At 38.0% G+C, this 14397-nt stretch overlaps 1 protein-coding gene across 2 annotated transcripts in view; it reads right to left on the bottom strand.

Moving 5' to 3' along the window:
• LOC101917436 (macrophage mannose receptor 1-like) overlaps positions 1 to 14397 on the bottom strand; it is a 66576-nt gene that overhangs the window by 26515 nt on the left and 25664 nt on the right. For both annotated transcript variants that reach the window (XM_005228848.4, XM_027777252.2), the window contains exons 8-15: positions 14131 to 14288; positions 9283 to 9396; positions 7780 to 7895; positions 6256 to 6404; positions 4480 to 4679; positions 3251 to 3375; positions 1991 to 2078; positions 909 to 1053 (exon numbers count right to left, since the gene is read on the bottom strand). In XM_005228848.4, the coding sequence (XP_005228905.2) occupies positions 909 to 1053; positions 1991 to 2078; positions 3251 to 3375; positions 4480 to 4679; positions 6256 to 6404; positions 7780 to 7895; positions 9283 to 9396; positions 14131 to 14288 (1095 nt within the window). The remainder of the gene's footprint in view (positions 1 to 908; positions 1054 to 1990; positions 2079 to 3250; positions 3376 to 4479; positions 4680 to 6255; positions 6405 to 7779; positions 7896 to 9282; positions 9397 to 14130; positions 14289 to 14397) is intronic.

The raw sequence follows: 14397 nt of genomic DNA, 5'->3' as shown, positions 1-14397 counted from the left end.
GGCTAAAGAATTCCCTTGTTTGTTTTTGCTATGGTATCATGGAGATGGCGTCGTGGATTACATCATTAGACTCTCAGAAAAACTATTTCTAATACAGGAGATCTCTGTCTTTATAGGTTTATCAATTTATTTTATGCTAAAATATAAGCTCAGAGATACTGACTTTTAAAAAGAAATTATCTGCCTAAGAAATTCTTTTACCAATACAAAGCAGAGCTGGTATTTTATTGTCAATAATCTAATGCAGAATCTTTATTTTGCTCCCCTCCCTCCCAATATAAGAATGTGGTAAAATTTTAAATGAGCACTTGCTAAAATACTCAGACTTAAGTAGATGCACTGCTTGTGGAACTCAAGGCTTCCCTAAATGATAATTTTTGTCTCGATGTCTTCAAAAAAACCCAAAATAACCAAACTCAGCTCTCAAGAGAATTTAGCAAGAAACCAACATGTGAATTACTACAGATTCAATTAGCTGAAAAAACGGGAACTGAGCCAAGTAAAGGAGAGAGTTTTCACACACAAAAATTCAAGTATGTGAACTGATTTGCAAAGTATTTTCTAATAACTTGAAAATCCGTAATTTATTGGCAACAGTATGAACTTTTTAAAGTGAAAAGTCAAAAGCGAATGTGAATATTCGAAGGAACATTTCCTATTTCTCAAGTATCACATTTCTCCTTCTGAAATCATAGAGCAAGATCAGTGAGAAGTCCCCACAGGGCACCAAAGGCACTGTATCTTCAAATGCATCAAAACCTGGGAATCCTTATATCACTTGGATATTTCACATTCCACAGGGAATCATCCTGATAAACAGGTTTTGAAATTTTTGATTTCTTAAAGTAAAGGAAAAAATGAAGTGAGAATTATTTCTTACTATACTAATACCCAGGAGTAAGCGATACCTTTTCTTATCTGGCAAATCCATCCATACAGATAATCACAGTGCCTGTCATTCCAAAGCATGCTGGAATCACCACTGATCTCTGCACAAAGTTCGATTCCTTGATAATTATTGGGTTCTCCAAAGCCCCAGTTTTCATACCTCACCTATGACAGAAAAGGTTTTGTGAAGATTCTGTTCTATAGAAAGAAAATAATTGAAAGAGGGAGGGGAAAGCATCAAACCACAGCCCTACAACTTGTTCCTACTGTCAGTTTTAAAACTTAGATATTGGGAAACCAGAATCTCCCCATGCAAATGCTGACATTTCAAACTTTTTTTCAGATTTCAACTGGACTGCAGCTTAGATAACAGTTGTTTCTGATCACAATTTGAAGAATATTGATGGTTTTTATAGGACCTAAATTCTGTAAAATTCATCTGATAACAATGATGGGTCATGATACATGTTGATATTAAATTAAGTAAATGTCCTGTATGAGCTAAAATAGTATGACATTATTGAGACACAATAAAAATATTGACATTTTTCTCAGAAAAATATTATTGCTATTCTAATTTTTCCGTATAAATTCCAGTTTCAGTTTTCTGTATGGTAAAATTCCTTCAATGTATTTTGGTCAGCCTTGCATGACTTACACCCACATCTCCAAAACCACTTTTTTTTTTGACAATTTTATATCTTAGTCTAAAGTACAGTCAAGTCACACCAGCATAAAACAACTGCCTTCAGCTACACTGAACATAGGTCATTTCAAATAAAGATCTAATTAGCAAAGAAGAGAAATACTAAAGATGTACTCTTTTATTCACAAAATCCTTGCATTTATAAGAACATTCTCTTAGTCTACAAGAATTTAATTTTCTTGTTGATTCAATGCACATTTTCTTATCACAAATCAATAAGTTTTAGCCAAAAAAAATCAAGCCATGAAAATTGCTATTCATAAGCTTTCCTAAAGAGAGCATGATATACTAAAGGGTTATGATTAAGCATAAAATTACACAGAAACACATACACCACACACACTTGAGAAGCACAGGGACTGCAAAATAACAGCTGTGGAAAATTAAATCACTCACTGGAGATCCATCACTCCAAATAAAGCCATCATCAGGATTCAAGTAATATAAGCCCATCCAGAAACGCTGGTGGTAATAGCCATTATTCCTAAAAACAAACCCAAAAATAATAAATGTCCCATTTATAAGAACTTTAAACATAAAACCAAAATTAATAAGAGGAATCCAATATTTTTATAATCTGTCATTCACAACAGTTAATAAACTTCTCTAAAAATAATCCTTAAAGCTGTTAGAAACAATAACAACCACAACAGAAATTAATTAAAATGCAACCACTTCTAGCTGTTATCACTGTACATTAACTCAGACAGATTGAAATACTGACCAAGAAAATGTCCAGATCCAGTCCAAGTCCTGAAAATAAGGTGACTTAATATTTTTGTGTAATGGTTCAATAACTACTGTTGCTCCATTTATCAACTCTCCATTTTCTCTGTAGAGGCACTTAGGGTTTCCAAACACAAACAAGCAAACACTTGTTGCAGTTGAAATGCATTTAAAAACCAGCACCTTAAACTAATTCTTGTCTGCAAGCATACACATTTACTTATCTTAATTTATTGAGTCAATTTGTGATAATACAGCATCTAAGACTTTTTCCTTGCTGTAAGTATGTAGCTGGGGTTCTAGTACTGTTAGCATTTTGCAAGGCTGCTATGTTTCAGTCTTGCTTCCTAGTTAGACAAGGATGTAGAAGTTAATTGAACCCAATCTATTCAGGTCATATTGCAAGTGTTACATTTTTGAGGGTATTTGACCTCATTCCAAAATCTCACACCTGCTTTTAACATTCAGGAACTCACTAACCTTAGTTACATTCCCTGTGTAGGAAAAAATGAAACTGAAGTTGCTTCTGCTTTCTGATTAGTTCATAAAAATGACAAACAATCAACATATCGACCAGATTTATATCACAACTGTTACCCTATTTGTACACTTGCTTATGTGAAAACAACTAGCATCTGTGGTAATTTTATAAGATCCCCAAATCCCCAGTAAATATTTTTACATCAGATGATAAATGTTGCCTCAGCTAGATATCTTGCCAATCTCATTTTAGCATTAGTTTCTGGGGTAATAGCCACTAGTCATACAACTCCTGCTATTTCATCAGCTTTGCTTTTTTGCTGTGTTTGATAAAGATGCAGATTATTAATGCAGACTGGTTTATACAGAAGTAAAAACATACACCTTAAATAAAATGTTTCAGAAAGGTCAAAAAACTAGTTAAAGGATGACCACAGTACAGATACTCACGCAATAGAACGCCATATCACGTACTGTTCTTCTTTCCCATTAATGGAGGCCAGATCTCCTCCTATAGCTCGACAAAACTCCTGAGATTCAAGCCATGTTTTCTTTTGCTCTCCTCTTGAAAAAGGCTAAAGAGAGCATTTTGCAATCAGGCAAAATAGGCCATAGGTCACAAGATCAAGATTAGCTACCCAAAAGCAATTAATTTACAATTAACTTGTTCTGTGGGGATGTGGTGGTTTAACTCCAGACAGCAACTAAGTATCATAGCTGCTCACTCATTCCCCACCACACCTTCAACGGGATGGGGAGAAGAATCAGGAAAAAGCTAAAACTCAAGGGCTGAGATAAGAACAACTTATAATTGAAATAAAATAAAAATAATAATAAAATAATAATAATAACAACAATTGTAATGAAAAGGAGAGGGAAGGGGAGAGGAGTGAAATCCAAAGGGAAGGGAGCAAAAAACCCAAATGATGCACAAGTGATGCACTCCCTGACCAATGCCCAGCCAGTCCCCGAGCACCTAGCGGCAGGTCCCAGCCCACTGCCCCCAGTTTATATACACAGCATGACATTCTATGGAATGGAATGTCCCTTTGGACAGTTCAGGTCAGCTGCCCTGGCTGTGTTCCCTCCCAGTTCTTATGTCCCTCCAGCCTTCTGGCTGGCAGGGACTGAGAAACTGAAGTGTCCTTGACTTAGTGTAAACATTAGGTAGCAACAACTGAAAACATCTGCTTTATCTATCTTATTCTCACACCAAATCCAAAACACAGCACTGCACCAGCTACTAATAAGAAAAATAACTCTATCCCAGCTGAAACAAGGACAAAGGATTACAGGAACTTTGAATATAGGGTTTCTGAGTGCTCATTGCTGTGAAACACAAGCTTAGTATGAGGGTCTTCAGGCCCAGTTAGCAAACTGCATTGCTGACAAGAGTATCTGCTGCAAGACAACAACCAGGAGAAAGGCATTTTTACTCTTAAAAGAATGGGAAGTTCAGTCTTAAACAAACTGGAAATTCAGAACAGAAGATCAGACCTGAAGATCAGACTTTAATGGAAGAAACAAAACCATAAGCATTTCAACAAAAAGGGAATGAGACCTCTACATTTAATCTGTAAATAAGCTTATGAAACAGTAAGACATATGTATACTGATTTTTATTGCATACATGTGCAGAACAGAAACTACCTTAATGGAGAAATAAGCAACATACTTACTTTGAAACAGAAGCTAATACGATTGTTTGAGTCCCAACCTTCTGGACACCGGGGAATAGGAGTTGTTGTAGGAACAGGTGGAACTGTCACTCCCTCTGCCCACACTTTGCACAGGAACTTTGCCTTTTCTTCACATTTTATTACGTCCCATAATCCACCTGCAATTCCAGTCTTCATGGCAACGCAGCCTGGCTTTCTTCCTGGTTGTAAACAAGAATGCACAAAAGCAACACTTAAAGAGTCATAAGAGTTCAGAAAAATTCATATTCTATCCTGACAGAAATTAAGTCTTTGTGTAGAGTCAAAAATGTTTCTAATGTTAGAGTAGATCCAGAGGAGGGCCATGAAAATCACCAGTGGGATGAAACATCTCTTCTGTGAAGAAAGGCTGAGGGAGTGGCATTGTTCAGCCTGGAGAAGACTCCAGGGAGACCTTACTGCAGCCATTCATTATATAAGAAGGGCTAATAAGGAAGACGGAGAAAGACTTTTTACCAGGGCCTGTAATGACATGACAAGAGGCAGTGGTTTTAAATTAAGGAGAGTAGGTTTAGGTTTGATATAAGGAAGACATTTTTTTACTATGAGCCTGGTGAGACACTGGAACAGGTTGCCCAGAGAAATTTTGGATGCCTTATCATTGGAAATGTTCAAGGTCAGGTTGTAGAAGGGTTTGAGCCACCTGATCCAATGCACGATGCCAATGGCAGGGAGGCTGACTTGGCAATCTTTAAATATCCCTTCCAAGCCAAACCATTCTGTGATTCTACAATTCAATGATTCTAATCCATGAAGTTAAAAAAAATTAAAAAAGAAAGAGAAAAAAAGAAAAAAAATCTGTGGTTCAGCCACATCTGATACTGAATTTTGCCTCACATCAAATCACCTCCAGTGGCTGACTCTAGCAACATCATAACCTTCTATCCAACAACTTCTCCCCTAAAACAGAAGATGTGGTTAGAGCTAGGTTCTCAAATTTGTTTAATCTGACTATGATTTTCAAAAACAAACTTGTTATATACAAGCCTAGTATTGGATTCATGGTCTACATAGCCTTACCACTCCACCTGACACATTCAAATCAGCATTTAGGCACTGAAATTAAAGAAAATTAAAAGATCTCCTGAAAGCCAAATGCCAGAACCTTGATAGCTGATGACTATCCCCTTTCTGATGTGATCATCTCAGAGATGAAATGACCTCCCAGTCCTATAATCTAATTAGCACACAAAAAAATGCCATGTTTTCATCAGCAAAACCTGGCAAATAAGGAAATGACAATTAGTCTGGTGAAGATATTAACTGAGAAAAGATTAAATAGAAATCTTCCCTTTGACATCCTGTCCTTCCCTACAATCCCATTTTCTCTAGGACCGGAGATGCTCCATGCATGCTGTGATCTCACACATCTCAAAACGTGCAGCTAGCAAGTGTGCTATGAGATATGGCTGAACAGGCAGGACTTGTAAGCAGGACGCAATATGCCTGCAGAGGTTGCTTTTCCATAGTACAGACACAGACTTTCTCAGAACAGATGCAAATCAGAAACTTGATCTCAATTTAAAGTTTATTCCCAAGCTCATGCTAAAAACTCATTTCAGCACTAAGCTGGAAGTTAGCAACAGCACTGCACACTTAAGAAAGCAGCCAGATACATTTGAGAGCAGGCAGTCAGCATACCATCAAGAGAGGACTAAGGAACGAAGTAAAGGAATTCAAGTAGTGAGTATTGCTTTTGGGCACTGGATTTATTAAACAGTATAGAGTCATACCTACCAGGCATTTCAGAATTCCAGTGTGTAAATAAGACAGATTCACCATTAACCCACTTGAACGTTCCCTTTTCTTCTACATCTGAAAGTCCAATCCAGAAGTATCTTTCTGTTCTCAGCCCAACCAGGCTAGTCAGATAGGCTTGTTCATATCTGTTCAAAAGAACACAACCGTTAATTTAATACTGTTAAATATATTTTTTAAAGTTGTAAAAGGGTTTTCTCATAAATTTATCAGAATGTTCTCAGAACTTCAACTGTAAGTTCTTGAAAGCATAGCTTAGATGGATTTACTTGAAAAAAAAACACGTAACAAAAAATTACATAACAGATATTTTGTAAACTTCATAATACCAGAGTATTCTGCCTTCTCTTCAGATATCCAGTAAAGAAATTGACATAGTCATGGACTGACATGAAATTGGTGGGAAAGAAGAAACCTGATATGACTTATATGTTATAGCACTGTATTTTTTGAGAGTTTCTAGTACCCTTGCATTTTAATGACTTCTTGCTTCAGGCAAATCCAAAACTGGAAAAGGAATCTCATCATTATTGAAGAAATACACAAAAATAGAGGCTAGAGTAGTATGATACTAAATTATCAAAACAAGGAACACTGCAAATTACATCCAATGATCATGCAAGAAAAGTTATGTTTGGGAAACCAAAATTATGTAGAGGTAAAGCCTGTCATGGTTCATTATGGTGTCTAAACAAACAGCTCCTAAGAAATCAAACCAAATAAAAGTCTCCCCTTAACAAGGTTTAGTCTGAAGACCACATTAATGTTAAACCATTTGTATGACAGCTGCAGTGCTACCTACATTTAAAGAGCTACCGTTTGGATATAGAGCTTCCACACTAGAACAGATCTATGTAGATTATATAGAAACAAATAAAAGAAAGTGTCAAGCATTGAGTCAACTGCAAGCAAAATAAGCTGTTTCTTAACCCTTTCATTTTCCCTATATGCCGCATTCAATAATGTGCACCAGTTGTTCAGAAATGGAGAACACACTGAACCCTGTCTGAATTGTGATGGATTTTCAGGTACCAAGCACTTCTATCATCACTGGTTTCTTATTTAACTTTTTTCAAATTAGCTCAATTCTGAGAAGACCAGATAGGTGCAAGCGATATCCTCTTGTTCATTTGAACTAGTTTTGAAAGGAATTCAGAGCCATATCTCTTCATTTAATAATCAAAACTGGATTCTGCACCCTTCACTCAAGTAAAACCCATCCTCAAGCCACTACAATTAAGGAAATAGAAAACATAATTCTATTTTTTTTTCCTTGACATACCCATCTATATCAATACTGAATTTACAGCCATAATATATTTTTACTATAAACTGAATTCCTGGATTTTAATATACAAGCAAAAACTGTGAGAAGTTCTGTATCTACAGACAGCTGTCCTCTCAAGCAACATTTTTGTCCAGATCAGTCTTTATTTGATATCCAGATGATGCTAGGTGTTAAATCCTCATGTGATCCCCTCATGCAAGTAGACTTTTACATACCTATCTTCAATAGTTGCTAAAAAGGCCTGATGCCTTCCACAGGTTTGATTTGCTTGGGAAAATGATACAAATGTATTTCCAATGAAGTAACAATAAAAACCATGTCTTTTCCAACCCTGCCAAAATAAACATTACATGATCACATATGTTGCAGCTTTTTAAAACATCTTTAAAAAAAAAAAAAAAGAAAAAGAAAAAAGAGAGAAAGAAAGAAAAAGAAAATGAAAAAAAACAGCAAAAAACAGAACTGATTTATACCACTGTCAGTTAACCACAGGACAAAGGAACAACTGAACTGAAAAAGCCAGACTGGAAACAGGCAGGATCAAAGCTTTTTAAAATTTTGTTTCATAAATCAATTTTTCACATATAATGAATTTTTAATCAGTGCATTACACTTACAAAGGCATGAGAGGCTTTGCTGTGTGCATTTAATGCCCAGTATAGGATTATAACTGGCACAGAGGCATTGTACAATCATGGGAATGGTCTTGAGAAGCAACTTTCAGCTTGGTTTTTCAGAAAGTGAACGACACCTCAAACAAGTTTGTTTATTATTAATCAACAGTAACACTCTCTTCTAATGTTTTGTTGTTCAAATGTCATTAACCCAAGAATATGCTTACAAAGGAAGAGTTTGCTCTGACCAGCCACATTTCACACAAATTTTCTTCTAATGGTCTCCAATTTCTAACCTATGAGAGACTTTTTCTATGAGCACACACTTAGTTCTCTAGACAAGGATAACATCCATAAAAATGAGAATCCCTTTATCTTCTCCAGTAGTTGAATATTTAAGGTTCCTGGGTAGTCTTTTACAAATATCGGGAATAAACATCCAAGACTTCCTATGCAGCTGTAGAAAGCAGACTTGGGAGAAAAGGCAGTTTCTTCATGGAAGACAAAAACCCAGTAAGATTCCTTGTGACATAACAAATTACAGTAGCTTTTCCAGAATTTCTGAGTGTTATGTTACCAGAAGGCGAGCATTACTGAATAAACAATAGACCTGCTGGCAGTTCAGAAGGAGAACAACGGATTCGTTTTGCTCAGACACTCCTAACAAATTCTTCAAGTAGAAAGCACTGCCAGAGACCATAGCAAAGCCTTGAGAATAGTATGTAGACAAGCACACCCTTCCTGCTGTGAATAATTTTAAGAAAAATATAGGCAGAGCTGAAGAGCAAAGGCTGGTACAGGCAAATTCCTTGGGAAGGCTTGAATGCCAATCAAGGAAAAATGGCCTGCTGCAGGGACAACAGGTTTCAGTGTTGGTTTATGTTCCAGAAAAAGAAAGGGAGCATCAAAAGCCAAATGACAGTCAAAGCCTAGATTTATTCATATGTATCACCTATCCCATCTGCCATAGAAATGAGAAGGCCAAATCTTATAATGACAACACAGAACCCATTTTCCCTGTTTTATCTGTCACCTAGGTGGCATTTTCTCCTCTTAATCATTCCTAGCAGCCTACTCAGAGCAGACAGCTTTCTGATCACTTACTCTCTGGCAGCCCATGTCAACAGTTTCATCTTCTGTAGGAGCTTCTGACATGGGTTTTCTTTTACAGATGTAGCCAATTTTCTTTTCACAAGAACGGTCTGCCCAAAATCCATCCTGAATATAAGAAGAGAACATCACAATCAAGTGGGATTTAGCCTCCAAATTTTTTTGCTAGCTTTAAAAGAAGCAAAACCTACATCTAAGTTCAGTACTTAATTTCAACCTCGTTCCAGTCTCACTTCTACTGGGGCTGATTCACCATTGATGTACAATGAAAAGTGAACCCTTGGAGGCAACAGCAATACAACATCTTTACAAAGACTACTGATTTAATAAGCATGCAGGAGGAAAGGGAAATGTCATCTCTCTCTGCAGAAACCCAGTTTCAACAGAAAAAAAACAAAGAGAAGACTACATTCCTAGTTAATACTTATATAAAAATCTGAAGATACAAAAAGTTCCTTGTCAAAATTAGAATTACCATTGTTACTTTTCATACTACAGATTCTCAGAAGCAGTAATGACATTCAGTGAGAGCTGTACTGAAGGTAAGGAACCTCACACCATGTTCCCACTATATTTTACATTTTTTTTGGTTTAAAAGATGAACTAAGGTATTGGGAGAGTAAGAGAAACGTCTGCAAAGCACTCTCTCTCCTGTGCCTTAAAGACTCCACTTTCATATAAGTAAAATCATATCGGTTGGTGGCAATTTTTCTCCCCCCCCACCTCGCCCCGAAATATAAAATAATCATCATGGTAATACACTGTCTCCTGTGCCACAGTGTGCAAAGTTCTCATGAACCTTTGCTTCCAGCAAAAACTCTCCCAAAGCTCAACACTACTGCCTACAACAATGAAGAACCCTAGGATGTTCGGGTAGTGCTTGTGTCTTTTCTGTCCTATCCTGACTGCAAGGCAAGTCCGTTGATGGCTGTCTCATCATCTCCTACTATTTGTTTCTCACTCTCACTAGGCTGGTAGGCACTCCAAATAACCACCCAGAATTCTGACCTTCTCAGTCTGGAAGAAATAAGCACAACTTTCACAACCTTTAGATTTCATCAACACGGGAAAACTCACTCTGAAGCTTTGGCGCTCTAGTTGCAGGAAGATCCTTTGCTGTCTTCCCATAACTGTGTCTTCACTGGGAAATTCATACAGTAATTTCTAGGGACTTCTTACCATGTCTTAGGAGCTGCTTTTTGCAAATATCTTTCTGTTTTCCTACCTCCTCATTAACTAAATCCAAATACTTCCTTTAAAAATAAGCTGGTGTCATTAACAGGGGCAGGTTTTGTTTCATAAAAATAAGTGATGGATTCAGGTGACTTCAGCCACGGAGTGAATAACCCGGAACAATCAGCAATGTAACCATACATGTACTCTAGGTAGACAAACCGCAACAAAAACCAGGGAAAACCAACTTATAATTATTCTTTGGTCAGTTGATGGCTGATCCCAGGAGATACTGGACCAGTGCAACTTCCATGGAATCTGAAGTTACTTTTCCTACTAAGACCAACTATTAAATAGATATGTATTTTGAAAGAGTTCAGAAGAATCCACAATAAAATTAGCCTTCTACACAAAAGTCACATGAAAAGTCTGTATATAGCTAAAATGTGTGTAGTTCTTTTAATCTATAACTCTCACAATAGAAATTACTGACTTTTTAACCCAAAGGAAAACCTGGTCTGATGGAAAGCATCAAGACCTTAAAATTTAGCCTTGAAATAAATATTTACCAGTCTGACTTACAACTTGGTATAGAAAGCAAAAGAGTCTTCTCATCAAAAAGAATGGTAGAAAAATGTGGACAGCTATCCTTTTGAATCATTAAACTGGACAGATAGTAGCTTCTTTATATTGTAACAAATTTGTATCACATTAATTTGCATCACTGTCCAAAAGGTACGGAGTCAAATTAAAGTAAGAACAGTGAAGTGAAGGAGGAGTTCAAATAAAACTGCCTCAACAACCATAAAATTCAATGACAAATAGACAAAAATTGTTACACAATGAACAAACATGTTAAAAATAGAAGTCCTTTTTAATATCATTGTTGTATGCCTTGCTGTTATAATTCATTTCTAACTTTCTATTAGTGGAGTGAGGGCACCAATAGACCTAAATGGCCCCCCACCATCTTCACCTGGGGCCTCCACCCACCTGCCTGACCATGGGCCCTTGGAGCTCCACTTAAAACTCAGACCTGGGCCTTCCATCCCTGCCTACACTGTAACAGAAGTACTTGTCTCCAGCTCCAGCAATGTCTGTACCTGGCTATGGGGCTTTTTGATCCAGACCCTGACCTTTGGACTGCCTTCCTGGCTTGATTTTGGGCTTACCTTGTCACTATGGGCTTGCCCAGCCATCACTGGATTGTGTCTGACCCTGGTTACTCCCTCCAGTCCTGATCCTGACTCAGCTACTGGGCTGGACCTTGGACCCACCTTATCATCCCAGATGTGGGGTGTGGTCTGCCACCAGCTGCCTACCCCTCCTGCAGTGCTCCTTCACTGGGGACAGCGGGACAGGCTCTGGCCGGACAGGCTCTGTCCCTGCAAGCTGGAGTATTTTGCTTGGCTTCTGGCTCCTCATCTGTTAGGAAGGAGTTGATCCTTGTTTCTCACCGGTGCTTTCTGTTTTTTCATTATACTTGAAGGTTAATGATCTGCTGTTGCATCTATGGGCAGCAGAGAGACCAGCCACATAAAGCAATGGGTATGGAACCGTTTTGTAATAGTTCACACTCTCTGAGAACCAAAGAAGTAGTTGTAAAACCTCAAAACATCCTTTCTCTCAGTCCCTCAGAGGGGAAGTAACTTATTTCAAATATCCCCGCTGGCTTCCAGCTAACCTGTTCTTACTCACATTAAAAACCCTGCTGTAAGTAGCTCATTCTGCCTTTTTACTAAATGAACTATTGGAAGAATTGCAACCTCTGTAAAAAGCTGTGTATACTTGAAGACTTTTGCTCTTTTTCAAATTTCTCTTTCACAAATCAAAACTCCCTTTTATTTCTTCAGCCAAAACCTACATCATGCTTTCCATATTGCTTTGGAGCACTAATACAAGCAAAAGGATGACAGCTCTCCTAAAGCAGCAGAATGGAACAGCAGGCTACTACTTTTATTTATAGCTACAGCCATAAACATCTCTATCCATTGCTGTTGGAATTAAAAGGGCCCCTGAGGTTCAGATACAAGTCTCACTTGATACATATTCAGTGCTGGAGGACCCCAAGATCCTTCTGTACTGACAAGCTAGGTGAAGGAAGAGGAAAAAGCTTGGTGTACCAGAGGATGGAGTGTTCTGCTTCTTCCCTTCCCAAAGTCAAGGCCCAGCAACCCAAACTGGTGTCTTCATCTGATTCTTGACCATAGCATTGAGCATGCCAGCCTGCCATCAGAAACTCCACTTCTGAGTAACAATCACAGGTTACCTAGCTGCACTGAATGCTGCCACTTTTGGCATGGCATATTGGACACGACCAGTCAGTCCAAATCTTAATGCTTTGAGACCCTGACCACTGAATTAATTTTATTTTATACCCAACCACATGTTGCCCTATGAGGTAAGCTCTGAATAGTATTCAGGCCAACTGGGAAAAAAAAAATTAGTTCTCTTCAATTTATAAGCACGCTCACCAAAAGTACAATGCTCAAGTTTTAATTTTGCATGGGTAAACAGGTTTTTTTCCTCCTGATAAAATAGGTAAAGCCTGAACAAGATGGTAAATTCAGTATTATTAATTATCACAAAAAGGAAAAATACAATATTTCAAAATCACACACAGACTTCTGCATTAGGCATTGTCTCTGTTCCTGTAGTACACCTTGGTCATCAACCATTGTCACACTCTGGAAGACAGCCTTTTCAAAGCACAGCTGTTCAGTTGTAGGTATATGTTGTAGTCAGAATCCAACTCAATCAGCCTCACACAGGGCACCGATTGTTGTGGCACAATCAAACCAGTAGACTGCAACAAGGATTCACCATTGGTCAGAGTCTACTGTCCATGCTCATGCTTCCACAAGACAGACCACACTGCTCCTCCTCCATCCAGCCCCCTCTTCCACACTCCTCAGGGCTATTTAACCACTTAGCAGGATGAGCTACAGCTGCACATCATCCAGGCCAACCAACCCACTGCCTCTGAGGCAAGGCCACAGCTGCATGTGATCAATGCTGATCAACCCACTGCCTTCATTCCTCTACAGGTATACACTCACTCAGTAAAGGCTTTTGCTAATGCCACTGCTAACTACTTCTCTCGTAGCTCTTCATGGGCAGTGCAGATACAAGCATAACATCTAATCCACCTAGACCTGAGATTTATAGCTTTACCTAGAAAAAGAAAAAGGTGGCTTCTATTTTCTTCTACAGATAGTATTTCTCTTTAACATAATTAAAAATTGCTAGTACATTTTTTAAGGTAGGTGTATATCCCATATTCAGTCAAAGCAGAAAAAATCCAAACATGTCCGAAATGTCTTTGAAGTTTCCTCAAGAAAAGAATTTACATGTTCATGTGCTTCACAGTGTAACTAAAAGTTTCTCCAAAAGAGCCCACATGCACAAACTGAAATCCAGAAATATGGGCCAGGGGGGTAATTGCTCTCAAGCAAAGCCACCATTTGTGTGCTTCTCAAGGAAGACAACAAAAACAACTTTCTAGCAACCTTGAACAGGGATGCTTCCTCAAAAAAGTAACACCTATAAGACTCTAAAATAGTCTGCTTCAAGCACTGATATCCCCTACTTCTGTGCTCCTGCACAGAAAAAAACCCAAATGATAAATGAAATTTAAAAATAATTAAGTTAATAACTACATGACTTTACCTTTCCCTTCATAACAACACAGTCCTCTTGCCTGTTGTTTGCATGAGTGGGTTCTCCACGAAGCCATTTGGTGTAGGTGACAGGTGTCCCATCGCTCCATTCAAAATACATCTGAACCTTGAGGTCATTCAACCCAATCCACAGCTCATCAGCTGGCTCTAAAACATATGATTAGCAAGGTTGGTAACAGTCCTTTTATATGATGTGAGATTTTATCTGCATAGAACACAAAATAATTTATTCTCAGGAAGTTTAAAAGGCAGTCAC

The sequence above is a fragment of the Falco peregrinus genome, chromosome 5 (assembly GCF_023634155.1).
Source record: "Falco peregrinus isolate bFalPer1 chromosome 5, bFalPer1.pri, whole genome shotgun sequence".
Taxonomy (NCBI): domain Eukaryota; kingdom Metazoa; phylum Chordata; class Aves; order Falconiformes; family Falconidae; genus Falco; species Falco peregrinus.
Note: the sequence above shows the minus strand (reverse complement) of the source record. Positions and strands in the feature narration are given on the sequence as shown.